General features: G+C 42.0%; 1 protein-coding gene across 11 annotated transcripts in view; it reads right to left on the bottom strand.

Moving 5' to 3' along the window:
- NAV3 (neuron navigator 3) overlaps positions 1 to 26,223 on the bottom strand; it is an 859,499-nt gene that overhangs the window by 56,828 nt on the left and 776,448 nt on the right. For 9 of the 11 annotated variants that reach the window (XM_075066761.1, XM_075066765.1, XM_032798953.2 and 6 more), the window contains 5 exons: positions 22,416 to 22,692; positions 14,436 to 15,141; positions 12,535 to 13,023; positions 3,386 to 3,427; positions 702 to 862 (listed from right to left, as the gene is read on the bottom strand). In XM_075066761.1, the coding sequence (XP_074922862.1) occupies positions 702 to 862; positions 3,386 to 3,427; positions 12,535 to 13,023; positions 14,436 to 15,141; positions 22,416 to 22,692 (1,675 nt within the window). The remainder of the gene's footprint in view (positions 1 to 701; positions 863 to 3,385; positions 3,428 to 12,534; positions 13,024 to 14,435; positions 15,142 to 22,415; positions 22,693 to 26,223) is intronic. The other 2 variants (XM_032798947.2, XM_075066769.1) reach the window with 1 other exon arrangement.

The raw sequence follows: 26,223 nt of genomic DNA, 5'->3' as shown, positions 1-26,223 counted from the left end.
TTCAAGTCTTCAGTTTATTTGACTACAGGTACTCAAAAGTAGTATTTTCTGTCATAAAGAGAAGGCGAAAAAGAGGTCTTAGTAATAAAATCCAGAGCAGGAACAGAGCAGCCAATTTCACATCCTGACCTGGATCCAAACTATTCTGAAGCGTGGGGGCTTTTGGAGACAGGATTGTGGTTGGGCCCATAACAGACAAATGGTTCAGCCAAGAAGTTTGTCTACTGATCCAAATGTTCCCAGTGTTGAATCTGGGCCTATCTCAAAACAAAGCTACAGTATGTACTATTACCCAAATGGGAGAAGGGATTAAAGGTCTGATCCAATGCCCACTAAAACAATTGGAAATAATCCTGTTGATGGCTGGATCAGGCTCTGAGGGAGAAAGGACAGTCTTGTGGTTAAAACGCTGCTATAACACTAAGGAGATTTGAGTTTAATTCCTAGCTTTGCCATGGACTTCCTGTGTGGCCTTGGGCAGGAAATCCGTGCCTCTTTTCCACATGTAAAATAGGGATAAACTCCTGCCTACATTATGGAGATGCTGTGAGGATAAATTCACTAATGTTTGTGAGGTGCCCAGATACTATGGTAAGGAGGAAGGAGGGGTAGCTAGCTAGACAGACAGTAAAATGCATTGTAAAATATTCAGTTTTATGATTATTTTTTAGTGTGAGAAGCAAGGGGAAAAATTCATTTACCCAAGTTGGAAAAGTGATATTTCCCAGTTGCAGAGGAAGACATAGCTGAAGGCGAAACAACAGGGGACTGACTGCCGGTGTCCTGTAGACCTCCAGTGGAATGGGAACGCAGCCACTCTTTGCCCTCCTCCTGGCTGGTCTGCCGAGATGACGGGGTATATCTGAAAAATCACAGCTGGCACACTTAAAACAATAACAGGGTTCACAATGTAATGAACAATAGTCAACATCAAATATGCTTTGCTGGTCAGACAGAACAACAATCTTGACTGTCCTGTATCTAATTACAGTTACTCAATTGTTACAGTTGACTGTAAAACATCTGTTTTGAATTTCCCAGGTGGAAAAAACACTTCTCAAAATAAATGAACCCCAAACAAAGAAAAATAACATTCTCTTTTCTTTGGTGAAATGTGATAATAAATCATACCAAACAGACAGCTGAACTGAGAGAAAAGGACTTAAAAAGCTGCAGCAGGTGAATAAGATGAGGCCAAGGCTGAGTACCATAGTCATAGAATGGATGAATGACAGATTGGAAAGCCAAGAAAGATGACTGTCTGCTTACAGAATGACACGCCACAGGACTGTTCGAGCATGTGGACATTTGGTAAGGCAAAGGGAGCAGAAACAGATCAGCAGTTGTCAAAAAAGGAATTTCCTTTGGTAATGATAGCTATTGTGATTACATGGGATGTTTGTCTCATGGAATGCTACATGGCATTGTGTCCCTTCCCAAATTAGGTAGGGGAGGGAAGAAGATAGGGACAAATAATCACTTAAATGGAAACAAGTTCTCTGGAACAAAAAAGTTTGGAAACCAAATCTATTAATCAGCTGTATGCTATTGCTAACCAATACAATGAGCGTAACTGATAGACGGTAGAACAGGGAGAACAGCCAACCCATTGGTCAGGTTCTTGTGGCTGGGTTAGAGGAAGGGAAATTCTAGCACATTAGAGATTCTGCAGGTATTTCTTATTGTTTGGGTCTCAATCAGAAACCTGTTTTTACTTCTGCCTGTGACAGCCCATCGTAAAACTTAATTTAGCACAATTCCATGCAATTGAAGAGCAGTCTTGCTTTCTTCCCCGCTATCATGTGCCACCAACGTTCCTCAGTCATCCCAGAGAAAGAGGCTTTGCTATCTTAGCTTCTGGGTTTATGAGGCACTGCCATTTCTGCTTAGGAAGCTGATTAAATGAATTTGTAATGTCTCATGTCACTCATGTTCTCATGTGAAATGTGGGATATTTTAAAAGTATCCTTTTCAGATTAAATAATCCTTTCTTTTCTTTCTTTAAAAAATGACGCATCATGTTGCTCTTTAAACCTGGAAGAGGTGGGCCACCCCAATGGTTTCTGGATCTAGAAGCAGCTGAAGTGAAAATTCAAGGTTCGGATTTTAACATAGCGCCAGTAGCATACAGACCATAACTAGGATCGAGCCTTCATCAAACCAAAATGGTGCAAAATCCTGAGACAACAGCTAATTAGACATCTACGCTCACATGCAGACTCGTAACTCCCTGTCCCCTCCTCCCTGGCAGCCTTTCTCACCCTTGCTGTTTTTATAGGATGGGACCACAAACTTCCACTTCCCACTTGGACTCTACTAGCTGGCTGCTTTTCCTATATGGCTCTTTGGGGTACTCCCTCCATCCAATAGCACTCTTCCAGGGGTCGTGGGAAATTTGGCTTGATCCTCTCTCACACAAAGTGCATTGGGGAGATGCAGAAATCATAACACCCACTCCTAGTACTTGGACTTCGAAGCCCAGAAGATACTATGTAGTTTCCTATCAATAGCACCACGGCTTTGGGACATATAGTTCCAGTGAGGGGAGAGCTGTATGTCAGACTACTACCCCATTTTTGTGTTCGTGTATGTGTGTGTGTGTTGCTGGGGGGGGGGGGGGGGAGGGAGAGGAAGGTGGACTGATCCAGCTGCCATTACCTCCCAGAAGAGCTTTGTTGGATTAGAGCAGTGGACAGGCTGATATGGCAGCCTTACCTGAAGAGTGAGTGGAAGTAGCCATATATTTTCTCCCCCCAGCCCAACCTGGAGCCCAGGACAGGGGAGGTAGCCTGTGGTCTTCCCTATCTGAAGAGAAGAGAGCAGTGATGAGTGGAGGTTGTGTGGGTGGCTGGGTTGAGTTCTGAGCAGAGCTGGGGTGTGTTAGAGCAGGGCCTGTCTTATACTTTCAAACCCTGGATGCTGAAATGTGTCTCTTTTAGGTTCTAAATCCTTAACCCCTCAAGCTGGATCTCCGATGGCAGTTCTCCCCCACCCCGAATCCATGACTACTTGCACTTAGAGCCCACGTTCTGGTCCATCTCTAAAACCTTGTTATTCTGCCCATTTTCAGTTTGCTTTGTGTTGGAAAGGTACTTTGTTACTCTCTTCTTTTATACTGCATTGTATGTCTCTTAACATTCATCATATAAGGAAACTACTTTTAACAGTTTTTGCTTTCCAAGATATATCTGTATACTCAATTTACTCACTAGGCCAGACTGGAAAGAGAAAATCTAATGTGAAGGGTCTAGTTTGCTTGATTTAAACCTAAGCACCAGGAGCTGTGTTGTAAACAGGATCAGCAAGGAGAAAGAGACGGAGAGACAATGCAGAAAAGTTTACAGAACAACAGTGAAGCTGCAATCATGCTGAATAAAGTATATACCTTAGTCCCTTTTTGGGTAGTGTATTTCTGTCAAGCTGCATGCTGTTAAAACAAAGAAAACCCCTAAGGACATACAGTAAACAGGACTGTTCAGAATTACAAACTCTAAAAGTCTAGATATGTTCATATAACAAAAGGAGATTTAATATATTTTAATGTCTCTTTATGATAAAACCCTGACTCATTAGAGAGGAAGACAGGACATGGATTGCCACATGTTCATTTTTCATCCAGACATGCTCTGGTCTGGGTAATAGCCATTTGGCGAGTATCCAAACCAGACAGAAGTTCTGCCTTCCAATTCTTAATCTTTCTTACTGAGTCATGCAGACTCAACCTGTATGGGAATCATATGGTCACAGAACGAACCTGCATTTTTCACAGCTACCTATGATCTTTTGCTATGTTTCTATACAAAATGCAGGTTTGTGAGGCAGCATGGCCTTGCCAGAAGCTAAGTGGCAGATTCTGCTTGTAGGAAGATGTGCTAAATATATAGAGACTGATTCACCATTGTCTTGCTGCTTGTGCAATCAATGCAAGTGCAGATGGGGCGTAACATGCCACCACATCAGATGGTAGCAGCATTTTAAAACTCATTTTGTGCTGGAGTGAACAACAACATGAGATGCCAGCCACAGGAGAACTGGGTTCTTACCAGTGTAAATCCTTCCAGAGACAAGGAGCTGCTTAAAAGGACTGTCTCTTACCTTCCTTCAAATAGGAAATAATTCAGGTGTTTATCTTCCCCCAATTATCTAGGCCATAGGCAACAACTCCCTGAGTGCTCCAGGGCTGGAGTACTCAGAAAAAAAAAATTAGTGGGTGCTCAGCTCCCATCGGCAGGCCTCTGGGTCAGTGTCTCCCCCCCCGCCGGCAGGCAGGAGGTGCTGGGAAGAGGGGGCGGAAAGAGGCCAGGCAGGGGTGGGTTGGGGTGGAGTAGGGGCAAGGCCTGTGGCAGAGTGGGGGGTCAAGGACCCCCTGGGATCTCAGTAAATCGGTGCCTATAATCGAGGATTTCAGCTGGCTGGTGATTGCAATACTTGATTGGGCTGTTCAGTGAAATACACTATTTTATTTTGGAAATATAATTCATGTCATTATGAGGATTAAATTAAAAGTGTGTGTGGGGGGGGTTCTATGTTGCATCACACCGTCACCACAAAACTAAGCAGCATAAACTTTATACCATCGAGAGAAGCATCAGAGACAAACAGTCCCTTGGATCCACACTGCCTTCCTAGGGAAATGTTCTAAAACTTTCACACTATTGCTAACTGGCTCAATTCCAAATGGTGTTAGCAGTGCTGAAAGCCCTCCTGCAGATGGGGCACTGGAGTTTTCAACACAGTTTTATGTAACTGTGCTCACAGCAGGTCTAGCTGACAAGATATTGAAAATGCTCTAACCAGCCACTCATCTCAGCTAGGGCTCTCAACGTTACTAATCCCAGAGGAGCTCAACTGGTCTTAGCAATGGCAGGAATTAATAAAGTAAATGTCCCTAATTTAGTCAGGGCCTCACTCTGCACAGGGAGAAGAAAGTTGATGGAAGCTGCTCAGGGCTTGTCTACACTGCCCCACAGTTCAGACTACAGGGGCGTGAACAACAGTGTGCACCTAAGTGCACTTTAACTCCCCCATGTGGACGGTATGGCCATGAACTAAAAGGTTTCTACCTCACATTGATGTAGTCCTGTTTGAAGTGGTCTACCTTAATGTGAACTAGGAATCTTTTAGTTTACACCTGCAGCATCCACATGGGGGAGTTACAGTACAGCATATTGATGCTCATTGCTATTCATACCACCATAGTCCGAACCTCAGGCAGTACAGACATCCCATAGACGTGATGCAGTGTAAGCTTGACAATAACTATCTACAAGTGGTTGGTCCACTGATAAACCTATAACTTGATTTCCAGCCTAACCATGGTAGACGAACAGTCATCAAAAATTAACCCTGTCTGAGAAGGAGATTATATGGATTTTAATGCATTGTTCATGCATTTACTAGTCCTCTATAATAAACAAGGGCCTGACTCTTGATTTGTGCCATTAGGTGCCACTTCAATATATAACAAATAATAATGATCATAATGGCAACAACATTTCCTTCTGCGTACTCCAAAGCCCATGACAAGGAAGAGAATTGTGACATTTCTTTAGGTTGTATGTTTTCAGGTATCAAAAGTAAGCTGTACACCATGACCCCTAAAATACTGAAACTATTTAAAGAACCAATGCCTGAAATATTGTGACTCATGTACACACTACAATCTAAGAACCATCATAATTTAGGAGCCCACTCTAAAGGGGTGTGTGGAGGGAGTTGACTGCAGATATCCAAATGAAAAAGAGGTGAATATTCTTTAACTGGGGAGTGGAAATAATTTAGCTACCCAAAATAAAACTAAACAAGCATTTATTCTATATTTCAAAATATTATTAAATCCTATGACTAATCCTCCAAAACTGAGATGTCCACACTGCAGCTATTAATAATTAATGCTAATATGACAGCATGTTAATTCACTTCCTTAACTGGCCAGGTCTTTTCTTTTCAGCATCAGGAAGCACTCTCTCCCCGTTTATGAAGCTGAGCATGTTGCTTCTACAAACACTAATAACTGTGGGATTAAAGGGAAAACCAGAACCAGTAAATGAAAGTAGATCTTCTGAATTATAATCCAGAGTAATACTGCTAGGTCATAGCTACACTGACCTTACTGGTTTATAGACCTCCGAAGATATTGTACAAACAAGTAAGATTTAACGTGTTAATCTGGAGTTTCTTGGAAGACCCATAACAAGTGTGGTGAACTGCCTTTTTACATCAGAATGACTGAAGGGGAGAATGGCACAAAATGTTATAAATACCAACATTATCATACACCTTGTAAACTACCAAGAGCAGTGTTGCAAGCAGACGTGCATAAATGCTCTGGTTGTCAAGCCCACATTCCCCTTCTAGACATTGGGGCAGAATCTCTATCCCCATTCTGTTCCCTTTGAGCTGTGGAAACCATCCACAAGTCTCTCTCTGAGGTTCTCCAGAAGTGCCTGAAGACCACAGATGACCCCTCTTTTTCCCTACTCACAACCCCTAGCTCAGGGGGGTGATTCATAGGTTGGGTGAGGAACTAGATGGTGTGAAATGCACTTGGCTATACCTTACTGGTGTATGGCCCTCAGGTAGGGTGACCAGATAGCAAGTGTGAAAAACCAAGACAAGGGGTGAGGGGTAAGAAGTGCCTATATACGGCAAATTCCAAACATTGGGACTGTCCTTATAAAATTGGGACCCTTAGGGAACATAATCAGCAGGAACAAGTTGAAGCAGCACCTAGGCTGCTCTAGTTGGGACTAGTTCAAGGATGAGATGGAGAATCAAGGAGCTGTAACTGGTTATCTGACTGCTGCTGAGCACAGCAGCCCATGATGCAGTGTGTTGATCATCTAGGCAGGTGTTAATTCTGCAACATTTATCTACTATCCCTCCTCCTCTGCTCTGGCCAAGCAGAAGAGGAACATAAAAATTGTAAATACTCCACAGAGGTAAAAAATACAGAGGAATCTCTAACTTTTGGGTTTGTCTACACAAGATAGTTTTACCAGTCAATACGGATATAATTAAACTGATAGATATTATACTAGTATACCTTTCCATGTGGATGCTCTTATTCTGGATATAGGAGTGGCTATTTGGGGCCTACCAAAGTGACATAACATAAACTGAGAAAGCCATTCTTACTCCAGAATAAGTGTCCATACTGTTATAGTGGTATAAATTTTCACCTCAAGCCTTGACTACACATAAAAGGATTTCGTGGTATAGCTATGCTGATATAGATATGCCTGCAGCCAGCAATGCAGCTTATCAAAAGCTCTTTCAGTCTCGTGCAACTGCTCCTAGTAAAGAAAGAAGAATAAATCTTGCTACAGCTACTCCCGCATGGCTTTCCAGACTACTGACATTATGGTTCTGGAAAGCAACCTGTGCCCCTATAACTGTGGCTTACAGGGTGAGGAGAAGGGGACCTTTTTCTGTCTCTTAACATTGCAAAACTACATTTTTGTTGGAAAAAACATAAGAAGGTTCAACTGTATAAAACAGGTTGACAACCTTTCAGAAGTGGTGTGCCAAGTCTTCATTTGTTCACTTTAATTAAAGTTTCACATGCCGGTAATACATTTGAATGTTTTTTTAGATGGTCTTTCTCTATACTTCTATATATTATATAACTAAACTATTGTTGTATTGTAAAATAAACAAGGTTTTCCAAATGTTTAAGAAGCTTCATTTAAAATTAAATTAAAATGTTGATCTTATGTCGCTGGCCCACTCAGCCCGCTGCTGGTCTGGGATTCTGTTCACCTAGGCCGGCAGTGGGCTGAGGGGGGCCTGCGGCAGGGACCCTAGCTGCCAAGAGGCCGGCAGCCAGAACCCCAGACCGGCAGCAGGCTGTGCGGGGCTGGAACCCCAGACTGGCAGTGGGCTGAGCAGCTCAGCCTGCGGCCGCTCAGGGGTTCCATCTGCTGGCTCCTGCCAGCCAGGATCCTGGCTGCCAGACCCACACAGCCCACTGCCTGTCTGGGGTTCCTGCCCACATACACTACATTCTCCCTGGTTCTGGCCCATTCTCTTCCTCTCTCTCTGTACTGAGCTGAGGGTGGGGGTGCAGCGAGCACAGGACTGGGGGTGAAGGAGCAGGCTGGGGGTTGGGGTGTAGGGTCTCGCCAGGAGCTACAATGAGGGATGAGGCTCAGGGTTGGGGCAGGAGATTTGGGTTTGGAGTGCGTATCTCGGCAGCTCCCAGTTGGTGCGAGGGGTGAAGGTGGGAATGTGGAGGTAGTGGTGCAAGAGCTCCCGTTCGGTGCTCAGGGTGGGGGTGGGGATGTGGGGGGTGCAAGAGTCAGGCTGTGGGGGGTGCATGGGGTGTGGGGGGGTGCAAGAGTCAGGGCAGAGGGCTGGGGGCATGTGAGCGGAGTGCAGGTGTCAAGGGTATGGGATGTGGGGAGTCTGGGTATGTATGGGGGTGCCAGAGTCAGGGCTGGGGCCATGGGGGGCGTGAAGGAGTCAAGCAGAATGCTGGGTGTGTGTGAGAGGGGTACAGGAATCAGGGCAGAGACCTGGGGTGTGTGCAGGGCTGCAGACTCAGGGCAGAGGGCTGGGTGCCTGTGAGGGGGGGGTCAGGGCAGAGGGCTGAGGGTGTAGGCTGGAGTCGTGAGCTGCTCATAGCACGGGGCTAGAGCGGATATGCCCCAATACCACTCCTCCTTCTCCAAGGCCCTGCCCCTGCTTCTTCTGTGCCTCCACCAGGAGCAGTGAGCACCCTGACTCCGCTCCTCCCCCACCCCCTCCTTGCAAGGGCCATCAGCTGATCGTCCAGCAGGGAAGGAGGGACTGAGAGGAGGAGAAGAGGAGGAGGAGGAGGGGCAGGAACCCAGCACACTGCGGGAAGAAGCAGGGGAGCCAGTAGGACCAAGCTTCTGCCCCCTGCCTCTTGCCCCCATGGGGGGTGGGGGTGGAGGGCAGAGAAGAGAAGGCTGGGCAGGATTTTTAATGGCAGCTGCTGCCTGCCGCGGTCCCGGCTGCCGGCCCTGCCCAGCCCGCTGCCAGCCTGGGTTCAGCAGTAGGCTGAGGGGGGCCGGCAGCCGGGACCCTGGCAGGCAGCAGCTGCCATTAAAAATCGGCTCTCGTGCCATCTTTGGCACACGTGCCATAGGTTGCCCACTCCTGGTATAAAACAACAGTTTTTTTTAAACAGACCTTTTGGAAAAAAAATCAGACTAAAAAGATCCTATTGGGGCTATAAATCAAAAAATGACAACTTTCTCTAGAAATGCATGTGTTGATTCGTTCTGAGGCCAGAACAACATGATATATGGCTCTCTCAGGACTCAGTCAAAATACTCCCACGTGGACAGACACGGAATTTTAAAAGATCGCCAAAAGCCAAAGTATTTGGAATCACTGAAATTAAGTCACTGAACAAATACATGAAGTATTAGAAATTGGAGCTGCTCAGGAGCTTATGCCAAGCCATTAACATTTTTAATGTAATATTAAACATCTCTTGCAAAACTGTAAGATTTAGCATATACTCAACATCCTTCCATATCTTCTGATTGACTTTCTCATTCTGAAATGTAATAGTAGGAGTTAATGGAGGAACACATTAAATTACCCTCTAAACTAAAAAAAATCTTATTTAATATTATGTACGATATTGTCCTTTTCAGTTGGTAAAATATAATGTAGGGCTGTCAAGCGATTAAAGAAAATTAATCGTGATTAATCACGCTTTTAAACAATAACAGAATACTATTTAAATATTTTCATATGTTTTCCACATTTCAAATGTATAGATTTCAATTTCAACACAGAATACAAAGTATACAGTTCTCACTTTATTTTTTATTATAAATATTTGCACTGTAAAAATAAAAGAAACAGTATTTTTCAATTCACTTATTGCAATCTCTTTACCATTAAAGTGCAACTTGCATATGTAGATTTCTTTTGTTGCATAAGTCCACTCAAAAAGAAAACAATGTAAAACTTTAGAGTAAAGTCAGTCCTACTTCTTGTTCAGCCAATCACTCAGACAAACAATTTTGCTTACATTTACAGGAGATAATGTTGCCCGCTTCTTGTTTGCAGTGTCACCTGAAAGTGAGAACAGGCATTCACATGGCATTGTTATAGCCGGGATCGAAAGATATTTACATGCTAGATGTGCTAATGATTCATATGTACCTTCATGCTTCAACCACCATGCCAGAGGACATGCATCCAATAACGACCCAAAACAGTGTAGACCAATGCATGTTCATTTTCAACATCTGAGTCAGATGCTACCAATAGAAGGTTGATTTTATTTTTTGGTGGTTTGGGTTCTGTAGTTTCTGCATCAGAGGATTGCTCTTTTAAGACTTCTGAAAGCATTCTCCACACCTCATCTCTCTCAGATTTTGGAAGGCACCTCAGATTCTTAAACCTTGGGTCGAGTGCCGTAGCTATCGGTAGAAATCTCACACTGATACCTTCTCTGCATTTTGTCAAATCTTCAGTGAAAGTGTTCTTAAAATGAACAACATGTGATGGGTCATCATCAGAGAGTACTATAACACGAAATATATGGCAGAAAGTGGGTAAAACAGAGCAGCAGACATACAATTGTCCCCCCTCAATTAATTTAGTCAGAAATTTAATTAATGCATTATTTTTTAACAAGTGTCATCGGCATGGAAACATGTCCTCTGGAATGGTGGCTGAAGCATGAAAGGGCATACCAATTTTTAGCATATTTGGCACGTAAATACCTTGCAATGCCGGCTACAAAAGTGCCATTTGAATGCCTGTTCTCACTTTCAGGTGACTTTGTAATTAAGAAGTTGGCATCATTTTCTCTTTCAAATGTAAACAAACTTGTTTGTCTTAGCGATTGACTGAACAAGAAGTAGGACTGAGTGGACTTTTAGGCTCTAAAGTTTCATATTGTTTTGTTTTTGAGTGCAGTTATGTAACAACAAAAAAATCTACATTTGTAAGTGCACGTTCCTTATAAAGAGATTGCACTACAGTACTTGTATGAGGTGAAAAATTGAAAAATACTATTTCTTTTATCATTTTTAAAGGACAAATATTCATAATAAAACTTTATAAAATGAGAATTGTACACTTTGTATTCTGCATTGTAATTGAAATTCATATATTTGAAAATGTAGAAAAACATCCAAAACATTTAATTAATTGCAACTGGTATTCTATTGTTTAACAGTGCAATTAAAACTGTGATTAATCGTGATTAAATTTTTTAATCACCATTAATTTTTTGAGTTAATTGCGCAAGTTAACTGAGATTAATTGACAGCCCTAATATAATGTAATTACTACATATACATTGAGGGGCCATCGACAACTTAAAATCACGTGTGGTGTCAATGTATTTTTATCTTTCTGCTGGTCTACACAGATTGTATACTGGCATAACTATGACACTTATGGGCGTGATTTGCTTACCAATATACGTAAACTAGTACAACCCCAAGTGGGGATGCAGTTATCCCAGCACATAAGTGCCTTATACGAGTACAGCTTTTTTCTGGTTATGAATTTTCCAACAAAACATTTTTTCACTGGAAAATGCGCATTCATCAAAAGTGGAACTGTTTGCAGGAATGCCTTGGTTTTGATACATCTTCCAATTTTTGAAAAAAAAAAAAAGTTTTGATATTGTATAAATGTTCTGTTTTGACATTTTCTAAACAAACAGTTTTGGTTTTTGGTTCAAAGCTACTTTTCATTTTGAATTTTTAGTAAATTTATACTAAAAATGTTTTACAAAATGAAAATGGTTGAAATTGAAAGGAAACATTTCACAAGTATTGAAACAAAACACTTTTATTGACCTGGTCCACTTTTTTTTTGGGGGGGGGGGGATTATTGGTTAAAAAAATGTTTGGGATTTGAACTTTTTGCCATAAATCAAGAAATATTTTTTTTTCGAACTCTCAAAAGCTCTCCGGGATGGGAAAACCATTTCCTTACTATTCAACTTATTTTCCCCCCCGAACAGACATATAAGCTATACCACTATAAGAATCTTTATATTGGTATAATTGCATCCATCCTAGAGGAGTTATACTTTATACCTGCATAGTTAAAGCACTACAATATTTGTGGGTAGACAAGACAGTGAAGAGATTATGGAGAGGTGGGATTTCTCTTGTTCTAATCTACATGTTCTGTGCAGAACTTGTCAAAACTTTGTGTAGCCATGCATTGATCTTGCAAGTTTACCTCCCAAGTGAACTTCCCATCGACCTCAATAGGGACTGCATATAGGATCTCCCATGGGAAACAAGTTTCCAGATTCGGGAATTTGTTGGTTTTTGATTTTGTGCTGCTTTTTCACAGAGCAACAAGAGAGTGAAAAACATTTTTAAAAGTAAGAAAATGTGCTTGTAAAACCGCAAAAAGCGGCCAAGAGTTGTATGCCAGGTTCAGTGCCTGTAATTACTTTTAACTCTCTCTCTCTCTTTTTTTTTTGTTGGTGTTCCTATGGGCTTTCTCTTTTTGTCGTTTATGTTTCTGTTGCATTCTCACTGTTTTTGTTTTCACTGTGTCTACAGTTAAACTCACCTTTCCGACAGTGTAGATCTGACACTTCCAGTCCTCATGAGCAGGCTCTGAACCTCTTGAGTGCCTGTTGTCAATCCAGAGAGAGAGCTATGATGGCTGAGAGGGAGGTCAATAGATTCAGAGCTCGTGTGCAGGCTAGTCATTGACTGGTAACTTGGTGTGTCCTTACTGCCAGCTGAGGAGCTGCTCAGGTTTGCAGCCCACACGAGACCACCTGACGTGAAAGAGTGAACAGATGCTGGACTGGAAGCCAAGGAGTGACTTAAGCTTACAACATCTGTGTTTAATTCCGAGGGTTTACTGAAGAGGGGGCTGCTGCTACCACTTTGCCCACCTGCGCTGCCCATGCTGCCTGTACCCGAAGATGGAGATTCTAGGCTGCCTTGCCGTGCTAATGTGGTACTAGGGCTGGGCATTGCTGATGTGGGTTTCACACTTTCAGTATTGGGTGCAGAGGCAGCTTTGCCACCAGCCTTGGCACCAAACAACCTAAAAGTAAAACAAACAGTTTTAGTTGTTATTCAGAGAAACTGACACCCATCTTAAACATTCAAAGCATAACATCACGAGAGCCAAATTCCACATTTAATTATTGCTACTAAAATAATGCACTCCTTGTTGCTTAATCACCTCACAACATTAAATCCACTTAACTACATCACACTAACACGAGGTTTGTTTTATTATCAAAAGCTCTCATTCACTGTTTTTCAAATGTGTTCTGTTTAGGTATAGATCTTCACACAGAGATGAAAAACAAGCAAATCTTTGGCTTTATGATTGCATAAACAGATTAAACTTTCACCCAAATCCAGTAGTTACTTTAACTCCTACACTTAAACCATTAGACTACTAAAAACATTACTTCCAATAAGCAGCTAAAATGATTGCAACAATCACTTGTAAAAGGGCACTTTTCACAGTTTGTCAAACAGCTAAATATTTGTCCAAGATTCCCAGTCTCCCCTTTTGCACAGATGGTAGTATGGATATCAGCCAAATAGCAGCTGGTCAGATACAATAACATACACAAAGCTAAACACGTCAAGCCTTTTCCAAGGGCAGAAAGGACAGATATGCATGTCATGTGGCTGTTACCAGCACTTTATGGAGGTTATGTTTCTACTACAATAATGGAAGCCCTGCCCCACCCTGAAAAATAAGTTGAAATATAGTCAATGATGGTTTAGTTTCTTGCTGAAAATATCTTAAGGACTTTGTTTGCAGTCCATAATACACTTTCAATATAAATGCAAAACTTGCACAGAAATAAACTAATCAATAAAAATGGCATAGCAATCTGTTTTATTTATAATAACGCTCATGATAATCAACAGTAGGTCAGTCATTTTACAGGCACTAAATGGAAACATATTGGCAATAGACCACAGGAGGGCAGCATTGGCTTTTACTTAAATAATGGAAGCCTTTCATCTAGTGCACTTTCATAAACATTAGACTAGGGCATTTTCAACAGATTCACATTTTGTTAATGTTTCTGATGGGGGACGTAACGAAATGACAAAGATAAAAAAATCCTTATAGCTAGAGGTTGCTGACAAGTTTAAAAGCAAATACTTTATTAATCTGTATTTCTATGGAGTCAAATGCTCATTAGGTTTTTTTCTGCACAGGCTTCAAACACCATTAAAGTGACAGAACCTCCATAAATGAGAAGACTTTCTTCTATTTGGGAGTTTATCTTAATATTCAATGAGAACTTGTTATACTCTTCATGATTTACATTTAGCTACTGTGGGACAGTGGTCAAAATTCAAGAAACACTCATTTCAGAGTTACAGTGAGAGCCTCATTCCTTAAGAATTCTGTTAATAAATATTTTATATTTCTTTCACACTTTATTTATTTTTAAATGCAGGATTTCATAGCAAGCCCCTTACCTTCGGAATGTGGGCGAGGCAATGTCTGGGTATTTGGATCCTGGCTGCCTAAGTCCTGGTGTCCCACAGGCACTGGCGGACGTTGGGCTGGATTTGGGGGAACTGGACAATGAAACACTCTCGGAATCAGACACTGCCACTTTCTCTTTTTCCTTGTCTGTCTGATTGATAGTGATGGGACTGGAGCGCCCTGAGCCAATCTTTGTGGGCTCTCTCAGTTTGGTGGTGGCAGCACCTGCAGACTTGCTGCTGAGATTAGAGTCGATGCTGCTGGTGCTGGACCTGTGTCCACCTCTTCCAGGAATACCACTGGTGCTCGATTTTGAAGGGCGCGGCAAACTCCGGTACTGCAGCGTGGTCTTCGAGTTAACATGTAATACACCATCATCCTGATTCTGTGACCCATCTAAGCTAGTTTTCCTCCCTGCATTTGACTTGCCACCAATGGCTGTGGATTTGGGCATCTTCCCCAGTGTCGCCGACCCACTTGTTATGGTTGCCCCACTTGTGGTGATTATAGTAGAAGATCCCACCCCACCCTTCTTGAATCCAAAGGAGCCAGTAGCAGTTGATCGTCCAATGCCAGAGGGAGGCTTTTTTCCTTCATCGCCACTGCTTTTTCCTGCGTCTGATGGAGAGCGCTGTACAGAGGTGCCTTTGAGGGGAGTTTTCACTTTTTCAGAAGCCTTCGCATCATCTGTTTTTCCTAATTAAGAGTATATTTTATATAGATCTCTGTATTTATAGATATAGTATCTTAATATCAAGTTATAATTACTACACGGTTGTATTTTGAGATATAAATGACATACAAGCAGATAAATTGCCATACAAGAACACACCAATTAAGTCCTGGTTCAATATTAGATATTAAGTCTATTTAGCCCTGGTTCAATATCTCATCTCTGTCAGTAGTCAGTACCAGATGCAGTTTATTAAAGATAAGCATCAGGTATTAAAAGACTGAAATTCTACTGAGGATTTCTAGCTACATATACATGATGTGGGCATAGCTCATGTGATTTGTAAGAAGAGCCTGAAGCTCAAACTATGATTTTTAGACTTTTTTGTTTGGTTAGTAATATAGTATATCGAAGAAATAATATGTGAAAATAAAATGTTAACAGCAATTAACAATTCAAAAATACATTACTTATCTTTGAAGAATTCGTCTTCATCCTTCAGTTTTGCTTTCATTGCATATGTTTTCATTCACTTATAGTTAATTTCATTGTGATGGTAAAAGTGCAAACAATTATCAATGAGTATTTACAATCTAATGACAATAATAAGTCATAATACTGTTTATCCAGGTCAGTATTATGATTTAATTTTATCCCTAGTATCTCCTCATGATTGTTATTTGTATGAGATTGTTCTCATTAGTACATATACATGCATCTTGCTATACAGTGCTATTGTGAAATGTTAAATATGCTAACAGATATGATTTAAAACAATCACTTTATTTTACCTTTACAAACACCCTTGCAGTGACAATTAAAATGGTCACATCTCTCTGCATTTTTTAATTTTGATTTCTCGTAGAGTGCCTACACTAAGATCATAAGAACTTCTAAAGAGAATTATAGTATTTCATTAATATATCAAGTTATTATAGCAAGTTTGTAGCTCTATGGAGTGGTTCCTCTTCTAGTGTCAAACTGTCATGAAGAGGAAAAAGTTTATTACATTTCTCTTATTCTATCCAACTCCACTACTGTAGAAATAGGTACATATGTACATATACACACAGTGCATTGTACACTCTCACACATATATATATCATATGTGCATATATAAAAACATACATACACAGAGAATATGGATTTTTTCAAAATAAATAAATAACTTCAATTTTCTGCTGCACTGCTCTGTTCCAATGGAACAGAGGATTCCATCAGCATAGGAAAATCCTTGGGTGGTACAGAGCAGCAATAGTGGTCCTTATGCCACCCTACTCCTAGTTGCTAGTGCAGGGGTGTAGCCAGGGCACATAAGAACAGCCATACTGGGTCAGACCAAAGGTCCATCTAGCGCAGTATCCTGTCTTCCAACAGTGGTCAATGCCAGGTGCACCAGAGGGAGTGAACCTAACAGGTAATGATCAAGTGATCTCTCTCCTGCCAGTCATCTCCACCTTCTGACAAACAAAGAGAGACTAGGGACACCATTCCTTACTCATTGTGGCTAATAGCCATTAATGGACTTAACCTCCATGAATTATTCCAGTTCTCTTTTAAACACTGTTATAGTTCTAGCCCTCACAACCTCCTCAAGTAAGGAGTTCCACAAGTTGACTGTGCGCCGTGTGAAGAAGAACTTCCTTTTATTTGTTTTAAACCTCATAGACTCATAGACTCATAGGTCAGAAGGGACCAATATGATCATCTAGTCTGACCTCCTGCACAAGGCAGGCCACAAAACCCTACCCATACACATTTATAACAACCCCGAACCCATGACTGAGTTATTGAGTCCTTAAAAATTGAGATTTGAAGACCTCAAGCTGCAGGGAATCCACCAGCAAGCGACCCATGCCCACCTGCAGAGGAAGGCGAAAAACCTCCAGGCCCCTGCCAATCCGCCTGGAGGAAAATTCCTTCGCGACCCCAAATATGGCGATCAGCTAAACCTGAGCATGTGGGCAAGACTCACCAGCCAGCACCCAAGAAAATTCTCTGCAGTAACTCAGTTCCCATCCCATCACATCCCTCACAGACCATTGAGCAGACTTATCTGCTGATAATCCAAAATCAATTGCCCAAATTAAACTATCCCATCATACATCCCTCCATATACTTATCAAGCTTAGTTCTTAAAGCCAGATAAGTCTTTTGCCCCACTACTCCCTCGGAAGCTGTTCCAGAACTTCACTCCCCTAATGGTTAGAAACCTCGTCTAATTTCAACGTTAACTTCCTAATATCCAGTTTTTACCCATTCTCCTCGTGCCTACATTAGTACTAAACTTAAATAATTCCTCTCCCTCCTAACGTTAATCCCCCTGATATATTTATTAGAGCAAGCATATCCCCCGAGCCTTCTTTTGGCCAGGCAAACAGCCAAGCCTGAGTCTCCTTTCTAAGGCAATTTTCCATTCTCGGATCATCCCAGTAGCCGTCTCTGAACCTGTTCAGTTTGAATTCATCCTTCTTAAACATGGGACACCAGAACTGCACACATATTCCAGGTGGGTCTCACCAGCGCCGTATATAACCGCACTAACACCTCTTCTCCTTGCTGGAAATACCTGCCGGATGCATCTAAAACGCATTTGCTTTTTAACAGCCATATCACATTCGGCTCAAGTCATCCTGCTATCAACCATACCCCAAGGTCTTCTCCTCTCCGTCGCTTCCAACTGATGCGTCCCCAACGTATATCTAAAATTCTTATTATTAATCCCTAAATGCATGACCTTGCACTTTTCACTATATTTCATCCTATTACTATTACTCCAATGTACAAGGTGGTCCAGATCTCCTGAATAGTATCCCGGTCCTTCTCCGTGTTAGCAATACCGCCAGCTTCGTTCATCAGCAACTTTATTAACACATTCCGCTCTTTGTGCCAAAGTCAGTAATAAATAGGTTAAATAGATCGTCGTCCAAAACCGATCCTTGAGGGACTCCGCTAGTAACTCCTTCCAGCCTGACAGTTCACCCTTCAGACAACCCGCTGGAGTCTCCCTTTAACCAGTTCCTTATCCACCTTACAACTTTCACATTCATCCCCATTCTTTTCCAATTAACTAACAATTCCCCATGCGGAACCGTGTCAAACGCCTTACTGAAATCGAGGTTAAATTAGATCTACCGCATTTCCTTTGTCTAAGTAATCCGTCACCTTCCAAAGAAGAGATCAGGTTGTTTGGCACGATCTACCTTTAGTAAATCCATGTTTGCAATTCATCCCAATTACCATTGACCTCAATGTCCTTAACTACTTTCTCCTTAAAATTTTTCCAAGACCTTACACACGACAGACGTCAAGCTAACAGGCCTATAATTACCCTGATCACTTTTATTCCCTTTCTTAAAAATAGGAACTACGTTAGCAATCTCCAGTCGTACGGCACAACCCCGAGTTTACCGATTGCTTAAAATTCTCGCTAACGGGCTCCCAATTCACGCGCCAGTTCCTTTAATATCCTCGGGTGAGGATTTGCCGGTCCCTCCGATTTTGTCCCATTAAGCTGTTCAAGTTTGGCCTCTACCTCAGATGCGGTAATATCACCTCCATATCCACATTCCCGTTGTCCCCTCCATCATCCCTAAACTCCTCATAGTTTTATTAACCTGCTGCCTATTAATTTCATTTGGTGACCCTTAATTGTTCTTGTATTATGGAATAAGTAAATAACTTTTCCTTATCTTCTTTCTCAAATCACTCATGATTTATACCCTATCATATCCCCCTTAGTTTCCTCTTTTTCACGCTGAAAGTCTAGCCTCTTTAATCTCTCCTCATATGGGCTCATTTTAGTTGCCTTCTCTGAACCTTTTCTAGTCCAGTATATCTTTTTGAGATGAGGCGACCACATCTGTATGCAGTATTCAAGATGTGAGCATACCATCGATTTATGTAAGGGCATAATACAGTCTCCGTCTTATTCTCTATCCCTTTTTAATGATCCTAACATCCTGTTGCTTTTCTGACTGCCTTTGCACATTGCGAGGACATCTCAGAGAACTATCCACAGTGACTCTAAGATCTTTTTTCCTGATTTGTTGTAGATAAATTAGCCTCCATCATATTGTATGTATAGTTGGGTTATTTTTTCCAATGTGCATTACTTTACATTTATCCACATTAAATTTCATTTCCATTTTGTTGCTCAATCACTTAGTTTTGTGAGATCTTTTTGAAGTTCTTCACACTCTGCTTGGTCTTAACTATCTTGAGCACAATATCATCTGCAAACTTTGCCACTTTACTTTTACCCCTTTCTCAAGATGTTTTATGAATAAGTTGAACAGGATTGGTTCCAGACTGACCCTTGGGAACACCACTACTTACCCTCTCCATTCTGAGAATTTACCATTAATCTACCTTTTGATCCCTGTCTTAACCAGTTCTCATCATGAAAGACCTTCCCTTTATTCCAATTCCAAAACCCCTCTATACATAAGGCTTTGGTGAGGAACCCTGCAAAGGCTTTCAGGAAACTAAGTACACTATGTCCACTGGATCCCCCTGTCCACATGTTTGTCGACCCCTTCAAAAAACCTCTAATAGATTAGTAAGACACAATTTCCCTTTAGAGAAACCATGTTGACTTTTGCCCAGAAATTATGTCTTCTATGTGTCTGACATTTTATTCTTCTATTGTTTTGACGAATTTGCCAGTACCGATGTTAGACTTACGGTCTGTAATTCCGGGATCACCTCTAGAGCCTTTTTAAATATTGGCGTTGCATTAGCTATTTCCAGTCATTGGGTATAGAGGCCGATTAAAGGACAGGTTACAACTTAGTTAATAATTCCGCAATTTCAGATTTGAGTCTTTCAGAATTCTTGGTGAATGTCATCTGTCCAAGTGACTTGTTAATGTTGAGTTTATCAATAATTCCAAAACCCCTCCAGTGACATTTAATCTGTGACAGTTCCTCAGATTTGTCACCTAGAAAAACTGTCTCAGGTTTAGGAATCTTCCTAACATCCTCAGCCATGAAGACTGAAGCAAAGAATCATTTATTTCTCTGCAATGACTTTATCGTCTTTAAGCGCTCCTCTTCTATCTCTATCATCGAGGGCCCCACTGGTTGTTTAGCAGGCTTCCTGCTTCCAATGTACTTAAAAAACATTTTGTTATTACCTTTGAGTTTTTGGCTAGCCCGTTCTTCAAACTACTCTTTTGCTTTTCTGATTACATTTTTACACTTAATTTGGCAGTGTTATGCTCCTTTCTATTTGCCTCGCTAGGATTTGACTTCCACTTTTTAAAGAGTCTTTTTATCTCTCACTGCTCTTTACATGGTGTTAAGCCACGGTGGCTTTCTTGAGTTCTTTATTTGTGTTCTTAATTTGGGTATACATTAAGTTAGGTCTCTATTATGGTGTCTTTTGAAAAGTGCCCATGCAGCTTGCAGGATTTCACTTAGTCACTGTACCTTTAATTCTGTTTAACTAACCCCTCATTTTTGCATAGTTCCCTTTTTGAAATTAAATCTACAGTGTTGGGCTGTTGAGATGTTCTTCCCACCAGAGGGATGTTAAATGTTATTTTATTATGTCACTATTTCAAGCAGTCCTTATTATTACCTCTTGGATCAGCTCCTGTGCTCCACTCAAGACTAAAATCTAGAGCTGCCTCTCCCTTGTGTTCCCATACCAGCTGCTCCAAGAAGCAGTCATTTAAAGTACTGAGAAATTTATGTCTTCTGCATTCGTCCTGAGTGACATGTTCCCAGTCAATATGGGGATAACTGAAATCCCCCACAATTATTGAGTCTTAATGATGATAGCCTCTCTAATTTCCCTAGCATTCATCATCACTATCACTGTCCTGGTCAGGTGGTCGATAATAGATCCTAATGTTATATTCCTATTAGAGCATGAAATACTATTCATAGAGATTCTATGAACATGTATTCACTTAAGATTTTTACATCATTGATTCTACATTTTCTTTCAAGTGCACTCCCCCTGCATGACCTGTTCTGTCGTTCGATATATTTTGTACCCCGGAATGATTTGTGTCCATTTATTGTCCTCAGTCCACCAGTTTCTGTGAGGCCTATTATATCCAATCTCCTCCTTTATCACAAGGCACTCTAGTTCATCCATCTTATTATTTAGACTTCTAGCATTTGTGTACAAGCACTTTAAAAACTTGTCCCTGTTTATTTGTCTGCCCTTTTCTGATGTGTCAGATATCTTTTTATGTGAATGTTTCTCATCTGATCTGGCCCTTACTTTATCCTCTTCCATCTTCTGTTCCTGACTATAACCTAGAAACTCCAGATGATCTCTAGCTGCTGGAATGGACCCAGAAGGGGTGCTGAAGATGGTGTAGATAAAAGCAGTCTTCAGGCCTCTCTAAATTTACACTCTGGGGCCAGACTGGCACTTGGCAGCCTCAGGGAATCTGGGACACGTAAAGGTGACTTGTAGCCCATGCCAGACTTGGGCTGAAGGCTCCGTTGCTGGGTCATCAAATCTTTATCGATAACTTTTAAACATTCTTGAAAGAAATATTTTTGACTAGACAGGGCAATGTGCTAAAAAATTTACTACAGAGAACAACCCAGCACTGGCAGAAGGATGGCTAGACAATCTAATAGAGGTCTTTTCCACCTTTACTTCCTATTATCTTACGAAGTTTGGCTCCAAAATTAGATTGCCAAAACACTGACACTGGCTGCTACTGTTTTTAAGAGGCCTTTCGGGGGATGATATATCTCTGAACCTTTACAAAGTCAGCTAGTGTTGAAGAGAAAGTTGCATGCGTTTGAAAAAGGAGAGAGAGAATTCTCTTCTTAGCAGTAAGCTACACAATTTATAGCTGGAGCCTCATTTGATCCTTAAACTTTGATACAAACATGTTCACTTTGGTTTCTCTCACCTCAGTGTCAATGCATTTCCCCTATACTGTTGTAATTCTGTGTTGTTTTTGTTTTACACTCTCAACAGCTGTTGGGGTAAGTCTTTCCGAGAACATAAAACAACAGAAAGAAAAACAGGGGGAAACAATACATTACAATTCCCTGATAAGAAATTATATTACTCCTATGATAATAAAGCAAAATTCAGTCACGCTTTATATTAAGGGTACATCTACAGATGGTTAATAAATGATTACTAGATATTCAATCAATAGTAAATGAATTGTTGCAGAGACTAATAGATGAGCCAATGGCTTATAACCACGGTTTATAACCATTTGTAACACCTTCTACTATCTGTGACATGCTTATAACATCTATTAATCATTATTAACCCATTACAAACTCTTTTTTCTGAGCTATAATCCTACCAGGTGTCTTGAGAGCACTTGTCCCAGCTTTGTGTCTGGATGAGGTCGTTCCAACTTGTGCAGTCATGCCTCTCCTCCAGGATCCAGTCTGTGAAACAGACAGAGATGCTTTCTGACCTCCCTTCTCTGAGTCTTCAGACAGCCCCGAGGGAAGGCCCTTCCATTTCCCACTGCCATCTACATTGCTGTCAAAGTCCTCCTCTGGCTTCTTCAGTTCTTCAGTGCTGCCCCAGTTTTCACTGTCTGTTACGAACCGTTTCTCTGAATCAGTCTTCAGCTACAAGACATTTACATCACAGGAAATGGAAAGTCTCAGCTTCATTCAATATTTTCTCATTTCTTAAATCCAAGGAAGAGAAAGCGAATAAAGCAAACTGATTTCTTTGTACCACAGATTATATTATAAATGTTATTATGAAACCCAGTTTACTTCAGTTTTCATCTGTAACACCTTATTGTCCCTCCAATCCCTAGGGATTTCACAGACAAGTCATTGCGTTGGGAAGGTTTTATTTCACAAAACTCAAATAGGGGGATCACCAATATGCTACCAAAGTTTTCATGGACATATCTGTAATTCTTTATTCGGGCAAACCTTACATTGATTAAAATGGGAATACTGTCCAAATAACAGGCATGTATCCCAGAAGATGGTGAGATAAAAAGATGGGACAAAATGTTAAATGGCTATTGTTATTTCCCTGCATCATTCTCCATGTTGCAATTCATGGGCTGAATTCTCTGCTGGGATAATTCCATTGAAGTCAATACAGTTACACAGTCAGAGAATTTGCCTTCATACCTCAATTAGCTGGCAGAGCAGCTACAGAATCAAGTACTGCGCCATTGCGGGTGGGGAGAACTCGAGGGGGGTTGAGGGGAAGGTTTAAAATGAGGCCCATGTGAGGGCATCCCTCTCCCAGTACCCGTTGGCCCAGAACTGTGAAAGGAAGATATAAAGACATGCTGTGGGCAAGCAGCACCCCTCCTCCCCCAGCCATGTGATCTTGGGGAAGGACATTGCAGGGAAGAGCCAGCTAGAGACTGCAGCCAGCACAGCAATTACGGAAGCAGCTTTAACCCCTACTTGTCCCTCTCTCACAGTGTCTTCATCTCAGTCTCACTCCACACCTGTCCCTCATACCTTCCTCCCCTCAGTCACTTCTCCTATTCTGTTCCCTTTACCCCTCTCTTTTCCCTTGTCTTTCCATTCAGCTAATCCTCTCCTAAATAACCCCTGTATCCCCAACAACAACAAAATGGTGGGACTAACACAACATTTAGTGTCATCACACTGTTTTCCTTGCTTGTGGGTTCTACCCCTTCTCCCCTGTGTCTGTCTTGTATATTTAGACTGTAACTCATTGAGACAGGGACCATCTACCACTCTGTATTTGTACAGTGCCTAGCACAATAGGGCTCTGTTCTTGTATGGTCCCTAGACAATATTGTAATAAACAAGATTAATAATAATTAGATAGCAAATGTGATGGAGTGTTCACCCCACACCAGCCCTGAAAGAGTTAAGGAAGCTGAGAAAGGGCCAATTAGTGTGATAGACCACACCTGCAGAAGGAACCCTGGATTGGAAGATGAAGCTTTGCTGAACAGGTGTGAACTAGGCTAATCTAAACCAGCAAGGTGTTAACAGAAAGGGTGATGGCTGGGGGGAGTTGGAGAATTTTCTGATCCCAAATGATTTCATTCTGGAAACTGAAGAATGGTCTATTTCTGAGGAAGAATGGAAACAAAATAGGGGGAAAAGAGTAGAAGCAGAAGCAGATGATGATATCAGCAAAAAAAGCAAAGCTGAGGAAGGAAATAAACCAAATGGTTGTAAGTGTAAGATCCTTAGCCAAAGAAATCAGATTAGGTGATGCTAACCTTGTGAAAGTAGCTGACTGGACTAAGAAAAAGCAGAGGGAATACTGTAAGAGCAAGGAGGCTGTGAGCAGAGGTGATGCATGGGGTAGGTGTGGGGTCAAGTGCCCCCCCACCCCCACCCCGATTTCTCTGAGTGCTGAATTGCCCTTTCACAGCTTGCTCTGCTTGGCCTGTTGGTGGGGGGAGGGGAGCTCCAGCCTTCTTTGCTGCTCTGCACCCCTGGCACTTCCAGCTCACTCAGCCCTCTTCCTGGCAGCCGGGCTGGGCAGGGAGCAGAGGGGCAGTCCGCTGTCACTGCTTCACAAGCTGGGCTCTCTTGCAGATACCCACCATGCTGCACAGAGGCAGCGACCCTGACTGGCCACCCTCAGCTGTCATGAGAAGTGACTCTGTCCTGCCCTCTCTGCTTCCTACGTGGGCCCATCTGTCAGAGGCGGGGGCCAAGTAAGTCCAAAGCATGCTGGAGAAGGTGCAGCAGGAGAAGCATAGAGCTCCCTCTTCCACCCCTGGGCAGGTAACTTTGGAAGGGAGAGCGCAGCAGCCCACAGAGCTGGGGGTTGTTGGGGCAGGCGCTGGCAGCAGGCTCCCTCTGCTCAGCTGGAAGTAGGAGCACTGGCCACGCCCCTCCCCTTGATGAGATGTCTATGAGGGTGCGGGAACTTCACACAGACACTGGTGCTATGAGTCTTCCTGAGCTTCCCCAAAGGCACATTGTCCCTGCTCTTGTGGCCCACCCCAACCCCAGAAGCTGTCAGGATTGGCTGCCCTGTCCCAAGGACCTGGGGCTGGAAGGTTCTTCCTAGAGGTTAGATGTGGGGCGGTCACATGGCCCGCATTTTACATTGTGCCCGCCCACTATTGGCAGGCACAGGCTGTCTACATCTGCGAGTTGGAGATATTTTAGTTGAATGCAAAAACAAAGAACAAGCTGACAAACTGCTAAAAACTAAAATTTAGGGAAAATTTAATATAAGTTGCAGCTACCAAAGTATTTGACTGAAAAAAATGGGGTAATATATGGAGCGTCAAAGTCAATAACTAATTATTAAATGAGGAGGAGAAAGCAAGCCATCAATAGCTGTACTGATTACATGTAAGGGAGGGACTCTACCTGAGAAAGTAACACTAAGGTTTCAGATATTAAAGAACCAAGTCATATATTGTCTCTCCCTTAAGGTGTTATAAGTACCAACAGCAGCTTGTAAAGGGAAAACAAGATGTGATAAATGTAGGGGAAAGCACTCCTATGAAAATGGTATGGAAGGAACAGGGGTCAAATGTAGCAACTGCAGTAGTAACGACAGTCGAGCATAGAGAGAGTGTATGATGGCAAGGCAAGCTAAAGAGATACACAAGACAAAAATTGTTAATAACATAACTTATGCGGAAGCTGTAAGGATACTCTCAAAGCATCAGATGGAGAAGGACGAGACAATCAGCACAGGAAAACATGTAGACACAGCTTCATTCTATAAAGAATATGATAAACACTGCAGAAGGTATAGGTGATGATCTACTAGTGATGACAAAAATAAAGTTTTATTGTACGGCTGTCAAGTTATTAAAAAAATTAATTGTGATTTAACGCGCTGTTAAACAATAATAGAATACCATTTATTTAAATATTTTGCATGTTTTCTACGGTGGCAGGGCTCCAGAGGTGATTTAAAGAGCTCTGGGCTCTGGCCACTGTGGGGACCCTGGGCCCTTTAAATCGCTGCCTGAGCCCCACTGCTGCAGTCCCGAGGTAGCAGCGGCAGGGCTCCAGCAGTGATTTAAAGGGCCCTGGGCTCCCCACAGCAGCTGGAGCCCTGGACCCTTTAAAGCACCGCTGGAGCCCCACTGCTACCGTGCTATATGCAAACCTGTGTTATATCGGGTCACGTTATAGTGAGATAGAGGTGTAGTTAAAAGTTACAATTCT

Source organism: Chelonoidis abingdonii, chromosome 1 (genome assembly GCF_003597395.2).
Source record: "Chelonoidis abingdonii isolate Lonesome George chromosome 1, CheloAbing_2.0, whole genome shotgun sequence".
In the NCBI taxonomy this organism is placed as follows: Eukaryota; Metazoa; Chordata; order Testudines; family Testudinidae; genus Chelonoidis; species Chelonoidis abingdonii.
Note: the sequence above shows the minus strand (reverse complement) of the source record. Positions and strands in the feature narration are given on the sequence as shown.